Genomic DNA, 14,862 nt, shown 5'->3' on the forward strand with positions numbered 1-14,862 from the left:
CCGCTCGGGAGCGGTGCGAGCCAGCTTTCCTCTACCACTATGAAGTGAACCCGGTACTTCTTGGTGTTCATCTTGTTCCAGAGTATAACTTTCATCCTACCTTCTGCCAACAGGTTGGATCCATTGTACATCTTTAAGACTATTTTCTCTCATCTAATGTCCTCTTTGTTAGGTACACGATCCTTGGGAATCACATTAACACTGGCATCAGAGTCAATCTGAAACTTGATGGCTTCTGTGCCGACCTGCATCTCAGCGAATAGGCCTGAAGATTAATTGTTTCCGGCTGCATTGATCCCAATGCAACTCACTGACTCTGTGTTGGAAATGGACGTTGGGTCAGATGTCTCTACGACCTTGTGCAAACCCCGTATCTGCGTGCTCTCCTTCCTCTGCTTGCAGCAGCAGTCGAAGTGGTTTTGTCGTCCGGATCTGTTGCAGTTCTTCCCACATGCTGGGCATTCCTCCTTTCTGCGCTTGTGTGTCCTCGCACAGAACTTGCATTTGACTCTTCAGTCAGAGGAAGATCAGTCCCTGATTCTTCCTCTGCGAAGAAAAATCAACCATCTTTTCCCCCTGTTTGAATCGTTCCACCTTGTGCATTGTCGGCTCTTTGCCGATGACCTGCATTCTTGTTGCTGTTACTTCCAAGGATCTGCATATGTCCACAGTATCCTGCAATGTCAGATTCCTCCTCTGAAGGAGTGTCTTCCTCGTTGACTAGTCTGCAATACCAAGGATGATGCGATCTCGAATGAGGCTTTCTTTCAGGCAATCACAGTAGTTGCATGCCTTAGCAAGCTCCTTCATATCTGCAACATTAATCTCTGCTTTCCGCTGGTTTTTGGTCTCGTTTATTGAAAATGAATCTTTCATATGTTTCATTCATCTCGCCATGATGATGGTATACATCTTGTCGATGATGACTTTCACATCCATCTCATCTGCTACCGTTTCGAACGACAGGGTATTGAAGATTCACAGTCCTTCCGGTCCAACAGTGTGCAGGAATACTGCTTTATGATACTGTTTCTCCTTCTTATCCAGGTCTGTTATCACTCCATAATTTTCGTACATTTGTTTGAACAATTTCCACTCTTCCACCCGGTTCTCTTTGAGCTTTGGATTGGGTGGTGGAGTGATCTTTAAGCACTGATTTACACACTGCGTCTTAGCCTTGTGTGCGCACTGACCTGCATACCATTCCTCTCATGCATGCAGCTAGTCTGGTTGCTGAGCATTGAAACACTGATTCCTGAAAGCTTTTCAAAGCATTTTTGCTAATCATCATCTCTCCATTTGATCCACAAATTTTCACTTTCACTGCTGCCACCATGTTTTGTTATGTGTCTACTTACGATATAGGTAAAACTAGCACATATTGGACGGAGAAAGATGCCTCCACACCCACCCGTGTTGGGATCAAAAGCAGGAATTATTTATTTCCAAGTAAAATGTCACTGACTGATTTATATAATTATATGCGCGAGTCTGAGCATGCGCGAGAATGAGTACAGCTCATATGCATAAATTACATGGATATTGTCACATTAATTCAATGTCCAAGTACTGTTTGTGTAAAGGTTTATCAAGCAGGTGCATTGCCCGAGCATTGTTTTATTTTATAAAGTGATGGTGACAGAAATTAGGCCATTGCAGACCAGCTTCTTTAACATTTGTCAGAGGATAAAATAGACACAAAATGCTGGAGTAACTCAGCGGGACAGGCAGCATCTCTGGAGAACAGGAATGGGCGACGTATCAGATCGAGACTCCTTCAGACCCTCCTTGTCAAAGTACAAAAGTTAGAAGATAATATTCAGTTCAGTAAAATGGAGCACTTGAGGAAAATTGAATGTAATCAGGAAAAGCCAATAAGATTTTGTAAAGGAAAGTCTTGTTTGACCATTTTATTGGACATCTTTGAAGAAATCATACATGGTGTGGGTAAATTACATTTCCAGAAGGCATGTGACAAAGTACCTCATGAACGCTTATTGGGGAAATCTCATGGTTTAGGAGGTAAGATTATCATGGACTGTAGTCACGGACTGGATGTCAAAACAGAAACCAGTACAGGCACATAAATGTATTTTACTAGTTAACAAGATTGAGTAAATTAGTGGCCACAAGGATCATTGATGGAGTCTCGGCTTTTTATAATGTAGGTAAGATACAAAATTTGATTATGATGTAAAGGTAGCTTGGAAGCATGTTGTAAGGAGATTATCAGGAAATTACAAAGGGGTATGGATAGGAAGAAGAAAGGAATAACTGGAAGAATAAAAGGAAGCATATAATCTAAATGCTGAAAGCACTCACATGCAGTAGGATCTGAGTGCCCTTAAGCATGGTATACAGGTACAGCGGTAATTAGGAATGCTTACAATGTTCTGATTGAATGAAAAAATATATAAGTTATGTTTTGTTTTTGGAACCATTGCGCCAAGTGTACTATGATTGGTATTGGTCTCATTATTTCAGGAAGGATGTTAATGCCAAGGAAGTAATGCTGGGAAATTTTACTTGGCTGCTACCCAGATGGTGCGGGTTGGAATGGGAAGTGGTCAGGAGGTGACTGTTGAGAGAGTAAATGTGAACCTGATAAGTTCCCATGAGGCCTTGAGAGGGCGGAATTGGACGGATTATTTCCTCTTGTGGGAGAATTTGGAATTTGGGGTCACATTTAAAATAAGTTGCTGTTTCTTTAACAGGGGAAATTGAAACCATTTTTGTTTTTTGCTTTTGGGGTCGTGTGCCCTTCCTCAAGGGGCATGTTCGGAATTGTTCAGACATTTGATAAACAAAGGATGAAAATGCCCTTAAGTAGATGGGAATATAAAATTGAAGTTACAAATTAGTTCAACCTTGATCTTATTAAATAGCCAAATTGCCAAATCATGCCTCTAATTTATAAATGTTGAAATCTCAGTGCAGCCCCTTATATTCCTAATACTGATTTATTGTATTTAAATAATGCACAAAATTATTTTAAAATACATTTAATGAGCTCCGAGGTTCTTTTTAACAAGAATTTAAACTGAATTATGATCAAATTGATATATGAATTAAAACTACACTTCCATGCTCTTCCATATTTTATAAACCTAGGTATATATTGAATAAAAAATTAATGGATAAAAAGATTTAACACTCTTTTGTCTTCCTTTCCTGGATAAAGTAAGCAGTGGTAGACTATCTTTCATTATAGGAAAATTGCTTTAAAGATGCAAGAGACTGGTTATTCTGGAATCTCAAGTTAAAAACATACTGCAAGAGGAAATCAGCAGGATAGGGAGATCTCTGCAGATAGATCCAAAACACAAATGTCCTACTGCCTGCATAAAGGCTCCGAACCTGCTGAGTTCATCCAGTGGTTTTTTTAATTTTAATTATGCCAGAATACCTGAATAATCCCATTTACTTCAAAATAACTGGTGAGTCTGGCTCCATTGAAATGGTCAACCTCAAACTGTAAGGCTTCTGTCATTTGTTATTCTGTAGAATCTTATGTCAAAAGAAACTTCCTCCCCAGAATTTAGTCTTTTTGAAGATTTTGTTTCTGAAGAAAGATCCCGACTTGAAATGTTACCTATCCATATTCTCCAGAGAAGCTGTCTGATCCACTGAGTTACTACAGCATTTTGTGTCTTTTTTAGAATTGAATATCATGGGCTAAAAAATATATATTTCTCATAGAAATATATTGAATTGCAATTTCTAAGCCAGCTAGATTACATTAGGCGCTGCACTATAATACTCGTCTCTTTATCCAAAAATGTGAAATGTCTTTTGATAAGTGAAGGTACAAATTAAATACATGCCCATAAATCTAAAACATTCTGCTGGTTTTCTGAATCTAGTCCAAGAGACCACTCACATTAATTTTCAGATATTTTAAATCAAAGATGAAATAAAACAAGACAAAGCAATGCATTTTAAAAAGTCATATAGTTGTAACCAACTTTAACAATAATTGCCAAGACATGTAGTCAGCGTTGAACATAAAGAGTTTTGTGGGCATTGTTCGATTGATCTGTATGGTGTGGGTGTAGTGACAGATGTTTATATTGTTCCAGGAATCTTTCCTCTAGCCACTATGATTGAAGACAGGGGTTTAGGAGATTATCAAAACCCATTCACAAGCTCTCTACGAGACATTCAATGCCGTCAAAATATAAATCTTCAAATCACAGTCTCTTAATTAATAGTTTCTTTATTGCAGTAGTAAAAACAGTAAGATATTCATCCAAACTTCTACTTGTTTAAGGAACATTTTGATCATACTCATAGTCAAACTCAAGCATGGTGGAAAGCTGTGACCTCTCCCCCATGCTTCTTCAAACTAAACCAAAAACTTACGAGGGCATCTGCGCGAGAATCCCAGCCGCAAGCACGCCCATATATCCCACCCACATAATTACAGGCAGATAAAATGTAAAGGTAACTGGTTATAGTTATAATATACTGAGTTAAGCTAAATGACTACTACAGTGGGTATCCATATCCCTGTCACACAACCTTGTTGTGGAGTGATGCAAACAGAATTTCCATGTTGCTTTTAAGTTGGCTGGAAATAACATTTTCTGAAAATAACAATTGCTGGAGTTGCTTTTCTCCTTTTCTAGTTTTGGAGCTTATGTGGAAATACCTTAACAGCGAAACGGGGTGTATTTGGCAAAACTGGAGAGCTCCAGACCATTTTGTGCCTGGCCTGTGCACGAGATGAGATCACTTATTCCGGAGCGTTAAATGGTGACATTTATGTGTGGAAAGGGATTAATCTGGTGCGAACTGTCCACAATGCACATGGAGTAAGTATGCATGATTGGAACTGGAATGAAAATGTACCAAACCATGAAATTTGTCAAATTTTATTGCTAATTAATTTTGCAACCTCTCTTTGGAGTGTGTCATTTAATATTTGAAAGTGACTGATATTTTATATGAATAATTTGAACAACATTCCACTGTACATGCAGTGTTCACATACAAGATGTTAGTAATAAAAGCAGAGTATGCTGAAAATACACAAAGGGTCCAAAAATGTCCAAAAATATTTGCCTGTGATGATAATCTGATGTAGGTTGAAACAATTATTTTTTTTTTAATTCTCTCAGTGTCCGAGGCCAATGGATTTTCAATGTATCTATAGTATTTTTATCTAATAGCATTTATAACCCTACCTTTGTTTTGTAATTCAGTGGTAAAATGGAATTGGTATCGATTATGAACTTGCAATATTTATCAGCATGAAAAAGCAGCAGTCCCAATCAAGCTGGGTGAGAGGGGAATTCAAACCTGGTAGTGTTTGAACTCAACTGGCTCATCTTCTAGGTAAAAACCTTTTTCAAGTAAGTTCCTACCTAGAAGATCAGCTCTCTATAGAACAAGAAATGCTCCAGAGAGATCACAGCATGGCCGCAGGCAGCGAGCCTTCTACTGGGTTGGTAAATCTGTAAGGGAATGAGCATTGCAGATATTGTGGGGTGAGAGAGGTTTAGTTTAGTATAGTTTAGTTAAGGGGCTGTCCCACTGCGGCGACCTAATCCGCGAGTTCAGAATAGTGTCTTCGACCTTCAAGCTCGAGGGCATTTGCCTGGAAAACCTCGAGCTGGGTCGATCGTCAGCGATTAAACTGCGAGCTGGATCGACCGACCTCACACACACACACACACACACACACACACACACACACACACACACACACACACACACACACACACACACACACACACACACACACACACACACACACACACACACACACACACACACACACACACACACACACACACACACACACGCAAAGGTGGGGGCCAGGGAAGCGGGGGGGAGCGCTGTCTGAAACTCACACCCACGATGAAGAGGAAGGTAAAAGACGGCTGCACAGTGTACGGTAAGTCCTTCAGAGAGTGGGGGGGGGGGGTGGGGGGGGGAGGAGTGGATACACTTTTAAGAAGTCAGACAATGTTTAATAAAGTTTAGCGAGCATTTAACCTACCAGTCAGTTTTCCTTGGTCCTGAAAACGGCAATGAGCCAATTAAAATGCCCGGTCAGCGAAAGAGATTGCCTACGGCTGCCCTCGACTGCCTGTAACTAAATAGCGACTCCACTCCACTGCACTACGAGTTAAAAAGAACCATGCCGACCAATTTTTACTTGCGTAAAATATTTCAACATGCTGGAAAATGTTCCGCCACTTAGCTGAGGCCGCGAGTATGCAGGAACTTTCCTCCAGCACGAAGGAGAGTTCCAGTGACCTCATAGGACCTCCTAGGACCACGTGTCAACCATGCTGCGAGGGCAAACTCTTCTAAACTCGCAGATTAGGTCCCTGCAGTGGGACAGCCCCTATACAGTGCGGAAATAGCCCCGTTGGCCCATCGAGTCCATACCAACCAGTGATCCCTGCACATTACCACTACCCTACACACATCAGGGACAATTTTACATTTACACCAATCCAATTTACCTACAAACCCGTAGATCTTTGGAGTGTGGGAAGAAACCAAAGATCTCAGAGAAAACCCATGCAGTCACGGGGGGGAAGGTGTAAACTCCGTACAGACAGCACCCATAGTCAGGGTCGAACCTGGGTCTCTGGCGCTGTAAGGCACAGCTCTACCACTATGCCACCATGCTACCCTACAGGTATGCAGAGGAAGTAAGGGGGGAATGTTGCCTGCAGCCCAAAGAGAAAGTACTTCTCCTGTAGCTGTGTCGATTACTACCAAATTCTTTTGGCCAAAGTTAAACCTGGTAAACTGCTAAAATTTGAGGCATTCGACATTACAATATTTAAATCAATCTGTTGGTTGTAAGTAGAAGATTAGTTTGTGAGTTTGAGAGAGATCGTTGCTGAAACTTATCTGTAATGCTTCAGTGACTGCATTCAAAAATATTTTAATTTTACCAGTTTTCTATCTCCTCAGTCTTTGCATTCTCTCCCCAGCCTCCTGTAAAACGAGGGAAAATATTAGATGGACATTTTGCATAGTTCTAGTCTGGTTAAATAATAAGGCTTGCCATTATTGAAGTAGCTGTTCTTTGTATCGTTGGTTTCCAGCGCTAAGTTTTAACATCCTACCAATAGTAATAGTTGAATGTTGCTGTTCACTGTATCTGCAAATGAACATTAATAAAATATAGTGGCATCTATATTTCATAGTGCTATCAGTGCTTATGTTTATCTTTATGGATATAAATAATTAATATTTTACTTACAAATTCATTCAGTCAGGAATCTTCAGTATGAATGCCTGTGAAGAGGGATTTGCCACAGGAGGACGCGATGGTTGTGTCCGCCTTTGGGATTTAAGTTTCCAACCCGTAACTTTAATTGATCTCAGAGAAACTGATCAAGGGTACAGAGGTAAAAATATTCTGCCTGTGTTTAATATTTTCATTCCAAAGGTGGTTTAATGAGACTGACCTTGGATTATGTGAATGCATGTCTTAAAGTGCCAGGGAATAAATGATCTTTGAAAAGTATTGACACACTTAAATTGGATGTATTAATAAAAATTTTCAAAAGATCTTAATATGATTTTGGTGGGCTTTGTTATTAAGTAACTCTTCTCTTTAAAATATTGTTCTACTTGGAAGGAAGGGGTGAGAAAAATATATTGTGAACCTGTCTTTCATCACCCTTCTAATCTCTCAATTGCAGTTGAAATGATTTGCCCCGATATGTAGTTTTGGGAAATATTAGTCATCCGATTTGGCTGTAGAATAGTTTCCTTACACCTAAATTACTTTTTTGCAAATACTTGAGGACTTGAGAGCACTCTTCCCCATATGTTTTATTCAGGCGAGTGACATAACCGAGAGTCTGCAACAAAAGTATGTGTTCAAGAGTGTTTTATTGTCGTATGTCCCAGATAGGATAACAAAATTCTTGCTTGCTGCAGCATAACAGAATATGTAAACATAGTGTATAACGGGAGGAAAAACGTTCAGGGTATATATACACATGCACGCATACTCAATAAATGACCATAATACAGACTGTCCTCAGGGCATCTTCATTAACTGTCCAAAGTTTCACAGTCGTCACGTCTTCCTCCATTGTAAAAACAGAGGAGAAATGCTCATTGAAGACCTTGCGGCTCCACACAGATATGACCGCTTTGATTTCTACCAGAGCTGCCCCTGTTTTGCCCTCCTCATGTTCCTCAGTTTCTGAAACTCCTCCAGGATACACTTGATTCCAGCTGCCTATAGCTGTCCCATGGCTCCTTTTTCCTAAGCACTGCATGAATGTCTCTCATCATCCTAGCTTCCTTTCACTCTAAAGGCCTTGTCCCACTAACAGGACTTTTCAGCGACTGTCTTCGTCCTTCAAGCGGAGGGCACTCGCCAAAATCTCGAGGGATCGACCATCGCGATGAAAGCTGGATCGAACTCGAGCTGGATCGACACACACACGACACACACAAACCGCGAGCTGGACACGAACACACACACAACATACACACGACACACACACACACACACACACACACACACACACACACACACACACACACACACACACACCACACACACACGACACACACACACACACACACACACACACACACACACACACACACCCTTTAATAAAATTCAGCGGGCATTTAACATTACCGGTCGGATTTCCTTGGTTCTGAAAACTCCAATGAGCCAATTAAAATGCCCGGTCAGCAAAGGAGATTGCCTACGGCTACTTCGACTGCCTAGCGACCCCACTCCATTGCACTACGAGTTCAAAAGAACCATGCCAACCTATTTTTATTCGCCAAAAAAATTTCAACATGCTGAAAAATTGCGGGAACTTCCCTTGCGCATGAAGGAGAGTTCCAGTGACCTCCTAGGACCACGTGTCGACCATGCTACGAGTTTAAGTCGAGCTAAAACTCTTCTAAACTCGCAAATTTGGTTGCCACAGTGGGACAGGCCCTTAACAGACACATGCATGCCCTGAACTCTTGTCAAAACATTTTTAAAAGCATTCCACTTTCCGCAAAACCTACTTCAATCATATTAAGCCAGCTGTCGTCTAATACCATCAAATTTGGCCATGCTCCAATTCAGAATATTAAATGGTGGGTCCAACCTGTCTTTGTCCATAACTATTTTAAAGTTAATAGCTTGTCCCAAAAGGCTCACCCACAAACACTTCAATCATTTGTCCTACCCAATGATGTGCGGATTTGAAAGTTAATTGGCCTCAGTGAAATTATCACTGATTTGCAGGAAGTGGATGAGAAAATTGGATAACATAGAACTGGCATGTCTGAAGGGTGTCTGTGTTCTTGGTGGGCCGAGAGACGATTTCTATGCTGTATCTTTCAATTGTCCAATCAATTCAGTTTGTATTATCGCAGTTCACAAGCTGTGTTGGTTTTTCTGGGCCTTCTGCAAGTGCCATTCATTTGTATAGATCCTAATTCATGGCGGTTTAGTGATTTCAGCCTCACCATGCGAAGCCAATGGCTGCAACTTCAACATTTATAAATTAAAAGCATACATGACAATCCTTTAAATTGACTATTGACTGCAAACACTGGTGGTTTTGCTGCCAACATCACAAAATCTTCACCAATAACTCTTGTTGAGTTTCAAATGACATTTGGTCATTTTGGGAGAACTGGGAGCTGACTAAGGACCATTCATATATGTAACAGACCAGGTTGTGTGGAGGGGGCAAGTGATTTTTTAAATTTTTTTTGCATACCTCTCTCAGATAGTGTGTTAATTCACCAAACATAATTATCAATCAATTTGTTACCTTGAGCAGTTTAAATTCTAGAATATTTACCTCCATTTACATGGTCCTAGTTACAGATGGGCATTGACAGAAGTCATTGGACTATATTGCAAATGCTAATCAATTTGTTTTTTGATGTGTTTTGACCACCTGTACTTCCTCAATGGTTTTTTTTGTATGTTTTGATATTTTATTTTAAGGCCACAGATTTTTGTTGGTTTAACATCTTAAAGTTATGCAATCTATCTTTATAATACATTTATTTTCTTTCCTAGGTCTCTCAGTGAGGAGTGTATGTTGGCAAGGTGATCATATTTTGGTTGGCACACAAGACAGTGAAATCTTTGAAATCGTAGTTCATGAACGGAACAAGCCTTTCTTAATTATGCAAGGTCATTGTGAAGGAGAACTCTGGGCCTTGGCAGCACATCCAACAAAGCCGTTGGCAATTACTGGGAGTGATGATCGATCTGTTAGGTTTGTACCATTGATTGAGATCATCATTCTGCGCTGTCAGATAATATGATGTGAGCATGATAGTGGTTGATATAATTTATTCATCGTGCTTTAAAATGCAACTCATTTTAACTTGTTTTCAAACATGCTTCTTTTTCTTATCACAGACTGCAAAAATGAACAAAAACCAGGCACATTCTACAGAGGTTCTGTGTAGTAATGTAATGCTCTGGGGAAATGTTTATATTTTTTGTGAATTTGGAATCTGAGCTTTTCACTTTCAGATACACATAATCTTAAACTTGGACCTCAATATGTCTGAACAATGCTAAAGATTAATTAACAGGCATATTTAGAATATTTAGCTATATACATTTAATCAAGTGAGTGAAATTATTGTGATCAATCAGTTCAATGCAGGATGTGTCTTAAATACTGTGTATACTCAGGTTCACTAACCTACAAAGGTGGCAGAATAAATTTTGAGAATACCTTATATTTTAAAAGAAGGCATTTGAGAGACACTCGTAGAAATTTAAGGGAATAAATGTGGTTATCCAAAGGTTTACTACTTGTATCCCATCCTGGAATGAGTTCTGCTCCCCCAGGAGTTGCTGGTTTCCAATGCCACCAATTTAATATTCTCATTCTCTTGTTCTTATCATAATCACTCTCATCTCTCATCTTCTCAATCCTCTAAGAATCGTGCATTCCTGCATATTTGGCTTCGTGCATTTCTCCTACTCTTTGCTGTATTGTGGCTGCAGAGTTTTCAGCTGTTCTGTAAATGTCCACATCTCCGCTTTCCATTATTGTCATGTCATTCATTACATTTAATAGAAAGTAATTTCCATCCACTTTCAAAAATATTTAATTCTATAGTCCACTTTCCTAGAATTTACACTTTTGTGAAGAGCTTAGAACATTTACTCTTCATTGAATACCCAAAATAGATGTTAATTGAATGAATGAATAAATGTATTGGCCATGTATGTACACATACAAGGAATTTGCTTTAGTGCTCCGCTCGCAAGTAACAGCACGCCATACAGTAAACAAATAAGAATAAAACATTAAAACATTAAGAATAAAACATCATAGTTTAAACATGCGAATGAAATAAAATACCAGAGCAAAAGGAGGCTACAGACTTTTGGTTATTGAGTAGAGGTACCGCTCGTGGAAAAAAGCTGTTTTTTGTCTGGCTGTGGCGACTTTGACAGTCCGGAGTCAAGGAAATCACTTTAGAGAGCAGGACGGGCTATGACTTCAAACGAGTATTTGTGAATATTGGAACTGATATTCACTAGTTCTATACGAAATTGTGATCAGACTTTTAGACATCCAGAAAAAATAGTGGAGATGAAAAACCAGGTTGAAGAAACGCACAAACTTTCAGATCTTTCTGGCTAGATGCATTGACACGTAGGTGTGGCATTTTAAATCGACTGTAACGTTCTTTAAGATTGCCAGTGATAGCTAATAAATGCTGTCTCTTCATACAATGTCTATATTCTGTAAATGGATTTTATTCATATTTATTTTATTGTATGACGAGACAGCATTTATTAGTTATCACTGGCAATCTTAAAGAGCGTTACAGAAGATTTTATCTGGTGTCTGAAAGTTCAGGTACTCATTCGGAAATGCGTTATCTAGAAGTAATTTTCAATGCTACAGTACATTTAAAAATGTATTATCTTGTTGGAAAGTGGATGCTGGTGACCAGTCCAGCATTTATTGCCTATTTCTAATTTCTATTTCTAAATGTCCCCGGGTTTTATGCTAGTCCACTTCAGAAGTTAGTTAGGAGCCGACCACATTTGTTCTGGAACACCTGAATTAAGGTATATAAATTACAATGGTACTTTTAAGTTGTGACCCATTAGTTCAGTTATTTTATTAATTTCTCTTCAAATGTGTAACATTTTCCATCATAGTTATGAATAAGGAATGATTTGGTCTGTGAAAGTTCACGTGAATTTATTGTCATGTGTCCCTGTATAGGACAATGAAATTCTTGCTTTGCTTCAGCACACAGAACATAGTAAGCATTTAATACAAAACGGATAAGTGTGCCCATATACCATAATATAAATACATACACATATGAATAAATAAACTGATAAAGTGCGAATAACAGAAAATGAGTTATAAAAAAATCAGAGTTTTGTCCGAGCCAGGTTTAATAGCCTGATGGCTGTGGGGAAGTAGCTATTCCTGAACCTGGTTGTTGCAGTCTTCAGGCTCCTGTACCTTCTACCTGAAGGTAACAGGGAGATGAGTGTGTGGCCAGGATGGTGTGGGTCTTTGATGATACTGCCAGCCTTTTTGAGGCAGCGACTGCGATAAATCCCCTCGATGGAAGGAAGATCAGAGCCGATGATGGACTGGGCACTTGTTCTTTTCTAGGGCACTTTTGTAGTCGTTCTCTACCCTGTAGAAGTTAGAGAGCGTCCTTGACAAACCGACTCTCCGTAATCTTCTCAGGGCGCTGATTCAAATTGCATTTGTGTTCTCGAACCAGGAAAGCCAGAATGTGCAACCCAGTCAGCATGCCCTTTCAACCATCGACCCATACTGGGGCTGCCCCCCTCCTACTGTAGAAAGTCCACAATCAGTTCCTTGAGAGGTTATTGCGCTCCCATATGACAATCTCTCTTCTATACTCTGACTCATCTCCATCAGTGATACGTCCCACAACAGTGGTGTCGTCAGCGAACTTGATGATGGAGTTCGCACTGTGACCGGCTTCGCAGTCATGAGTATAGAGTGAGTACAGCAGGGGGCTGAGCACGCAGCCTTGAGGTGCTCCCGTGCTGATTGTTATCGAGGCTGACATATTTGCCAATCTGCTGCGTCAAGTTGGTATTTATAGTTCAGTTTTAGTTTTGATTATATATTTGGTTATATTGGTACTACCGCCATACTTGTCAATCCTGAATTATCTATGAAGGGATAGAATCTTCCCAAATGATAGTTCCTAATAAATATCAAGCATTTTCTATGAAACATTAATAAGCAAGTTTGGTATTCTGAGAAACGCAAGTGAATGTTTATCACGAATGACCTGGGCATGCGCAGTTGAAATACCAAACTCAATTATACAGACATTAAAAGTAAATTAATTCAATATTTATAACTGGTTGATGGCTTGAGGGTAACAAAGGAGGAGGAAAGTAATAAAATTGCAATCTAAGTCGTGTGAAATGTTTCTTGATGTAACAGGCGCTAAACAATATTTTTTGACCGACCGATCTGAAGCCTACCATATGTTGGGATTCCAGTCTTTAAAAATGTAAATTTTAAACAATAATATGTTCTGTTCTTTTTGGAAGAATGGTACTTTGGAATTTGTGTAAAATATTGGCTTATTATGAGATGTAAGTATTTTACACAATGTTAATCAATCATCTGTTTAAATGGATGTTAAAAGCCTGGAATTTACTTTTTTAATGGTTCAATAGTGCTTTATTTGTCATATATGCAACGGCACAGTGAAATTCTTTGAGCATATATTACATCTTTGGCACCATTATTCAAAGTCAGGTCAGCCTGCATGCTTGATGTACTGAAGCAGTTCCAGCGAACCGGCATCCCTCTCCTTTCCTCGTCCGGCCATCTATGTGGGGGGTGTCCTGCAGCTGACATTGAGGGTGCTGAAGGCATTACCCCAGTTCACCCACCCACCCACCGACCCTTGTTCCTCGTGTCCAACGTCTACAGATCCTTCCAGATTATGCCTTCAAATGAGCCTTCGGATGGGTCCCGCTGACTGACGAGTCTTCGGGCGGACTCCGACGACCCTTTGGGCAAGTTCACAGTCCCGCCGACCTATGAACCTTCGGGTGGGTCCCACCGAACTACGAGACTTCAGGCAGGCCTCAATGAGCCTTCGAGCAGGTCACTGGCCCTGCACACTTTTAAGAAGATAAAGCAATTACAGTGATATTTTGAGATATGGCACTCTGTCCCCAAGCAAAGTAAAGTAACATTGGTGATTAGTTCAAACAGCACGCTATATGTGTGTGTAAATGAACAAAATTAATTTCTGTGTGGATGGGCTACCTACCCATGTAGTCTTTATAAATCGGTACTGGATAATGGGGGAATTTGAGATACACTAAATGCAAATTCAACAATTTTTTATGTCAGTTTGGGCAAATTTGCAATGGGGAAACCAGTGAAATTGAACAGAAACTCGGGCAGTAATAATTAAATTGCTTGAAAATAAAATTAAAATAGCAGATGCTAAAATCGGAAATAAAGAAAAAAAGAAATTGTTGAAAATAATCAACAAATTGTTACCTTTTGTAGAAAGAACAACAGTTCGCATTTCAGGCCTGGGATCTTTCATAAGAATGAGAAACAAGTTAGTCAACAAGATCACAAGAAAAGAGCAGGAGCAGACTACTCAGCCCCACATACCGTTCAGTATGATTACGACTGATCTATACCTCAATTCTGTGACCTTTCCTCAATTCCTCGATCTTTCAAATATTTATCTATCTCCACCTTAAATATCTAATGATCTGGCCTCCACCATCCTCTGTGGCAGAAAACTATAGCGATTCACTGTTCTCTGAGAGAAGAAATGTCTCCACACCTCAGTTTTATCAGATCGGTTCCTCATTTTGTATCTAAGCTCCCT

General features: G+C 39.7%; 1 protein-coding gene across 1 annotated transcript in view; it reads left to right on the forward strand.

Moving 5' to 3' along the window:
- LOC129700127 (echinoderm microtubule-associated protein-like 5) overlaps positions 1 to 14,862 on the forward strand; it is a 134,892-nt gene that overhangs the window by 36,010 nt on the left and 84,020 nt on the right. The window contains 3 exon segments of the mRNA XM_055640339.1: positions 4,629 to 4,814; positions 7,241 to 7,376; positions 10,031 to 10,232. Coding sequence (XP_055496314.1) covers positions 4,629 to 4,814; positions 7,241 to 7,376; positions 10,031 to 10,232 — 524 coding nt within the window.

Source organism: Leucoraja erinacea, chromosome 9 (genome assembly GCF_028641065.1).
Source record: "Leucoraja erinacea ecotype New England chromosome 9, Leri_hhj_1, whole genome shotgun sequence".
Classification (NCBI taxonomy): domain Eukaryota; kingdom Metazoa; phylum Chordata; class Chondrichthyes; order Rajiformes; family Rajidae; genus Leucoraja; species Leucoraja erinaceus.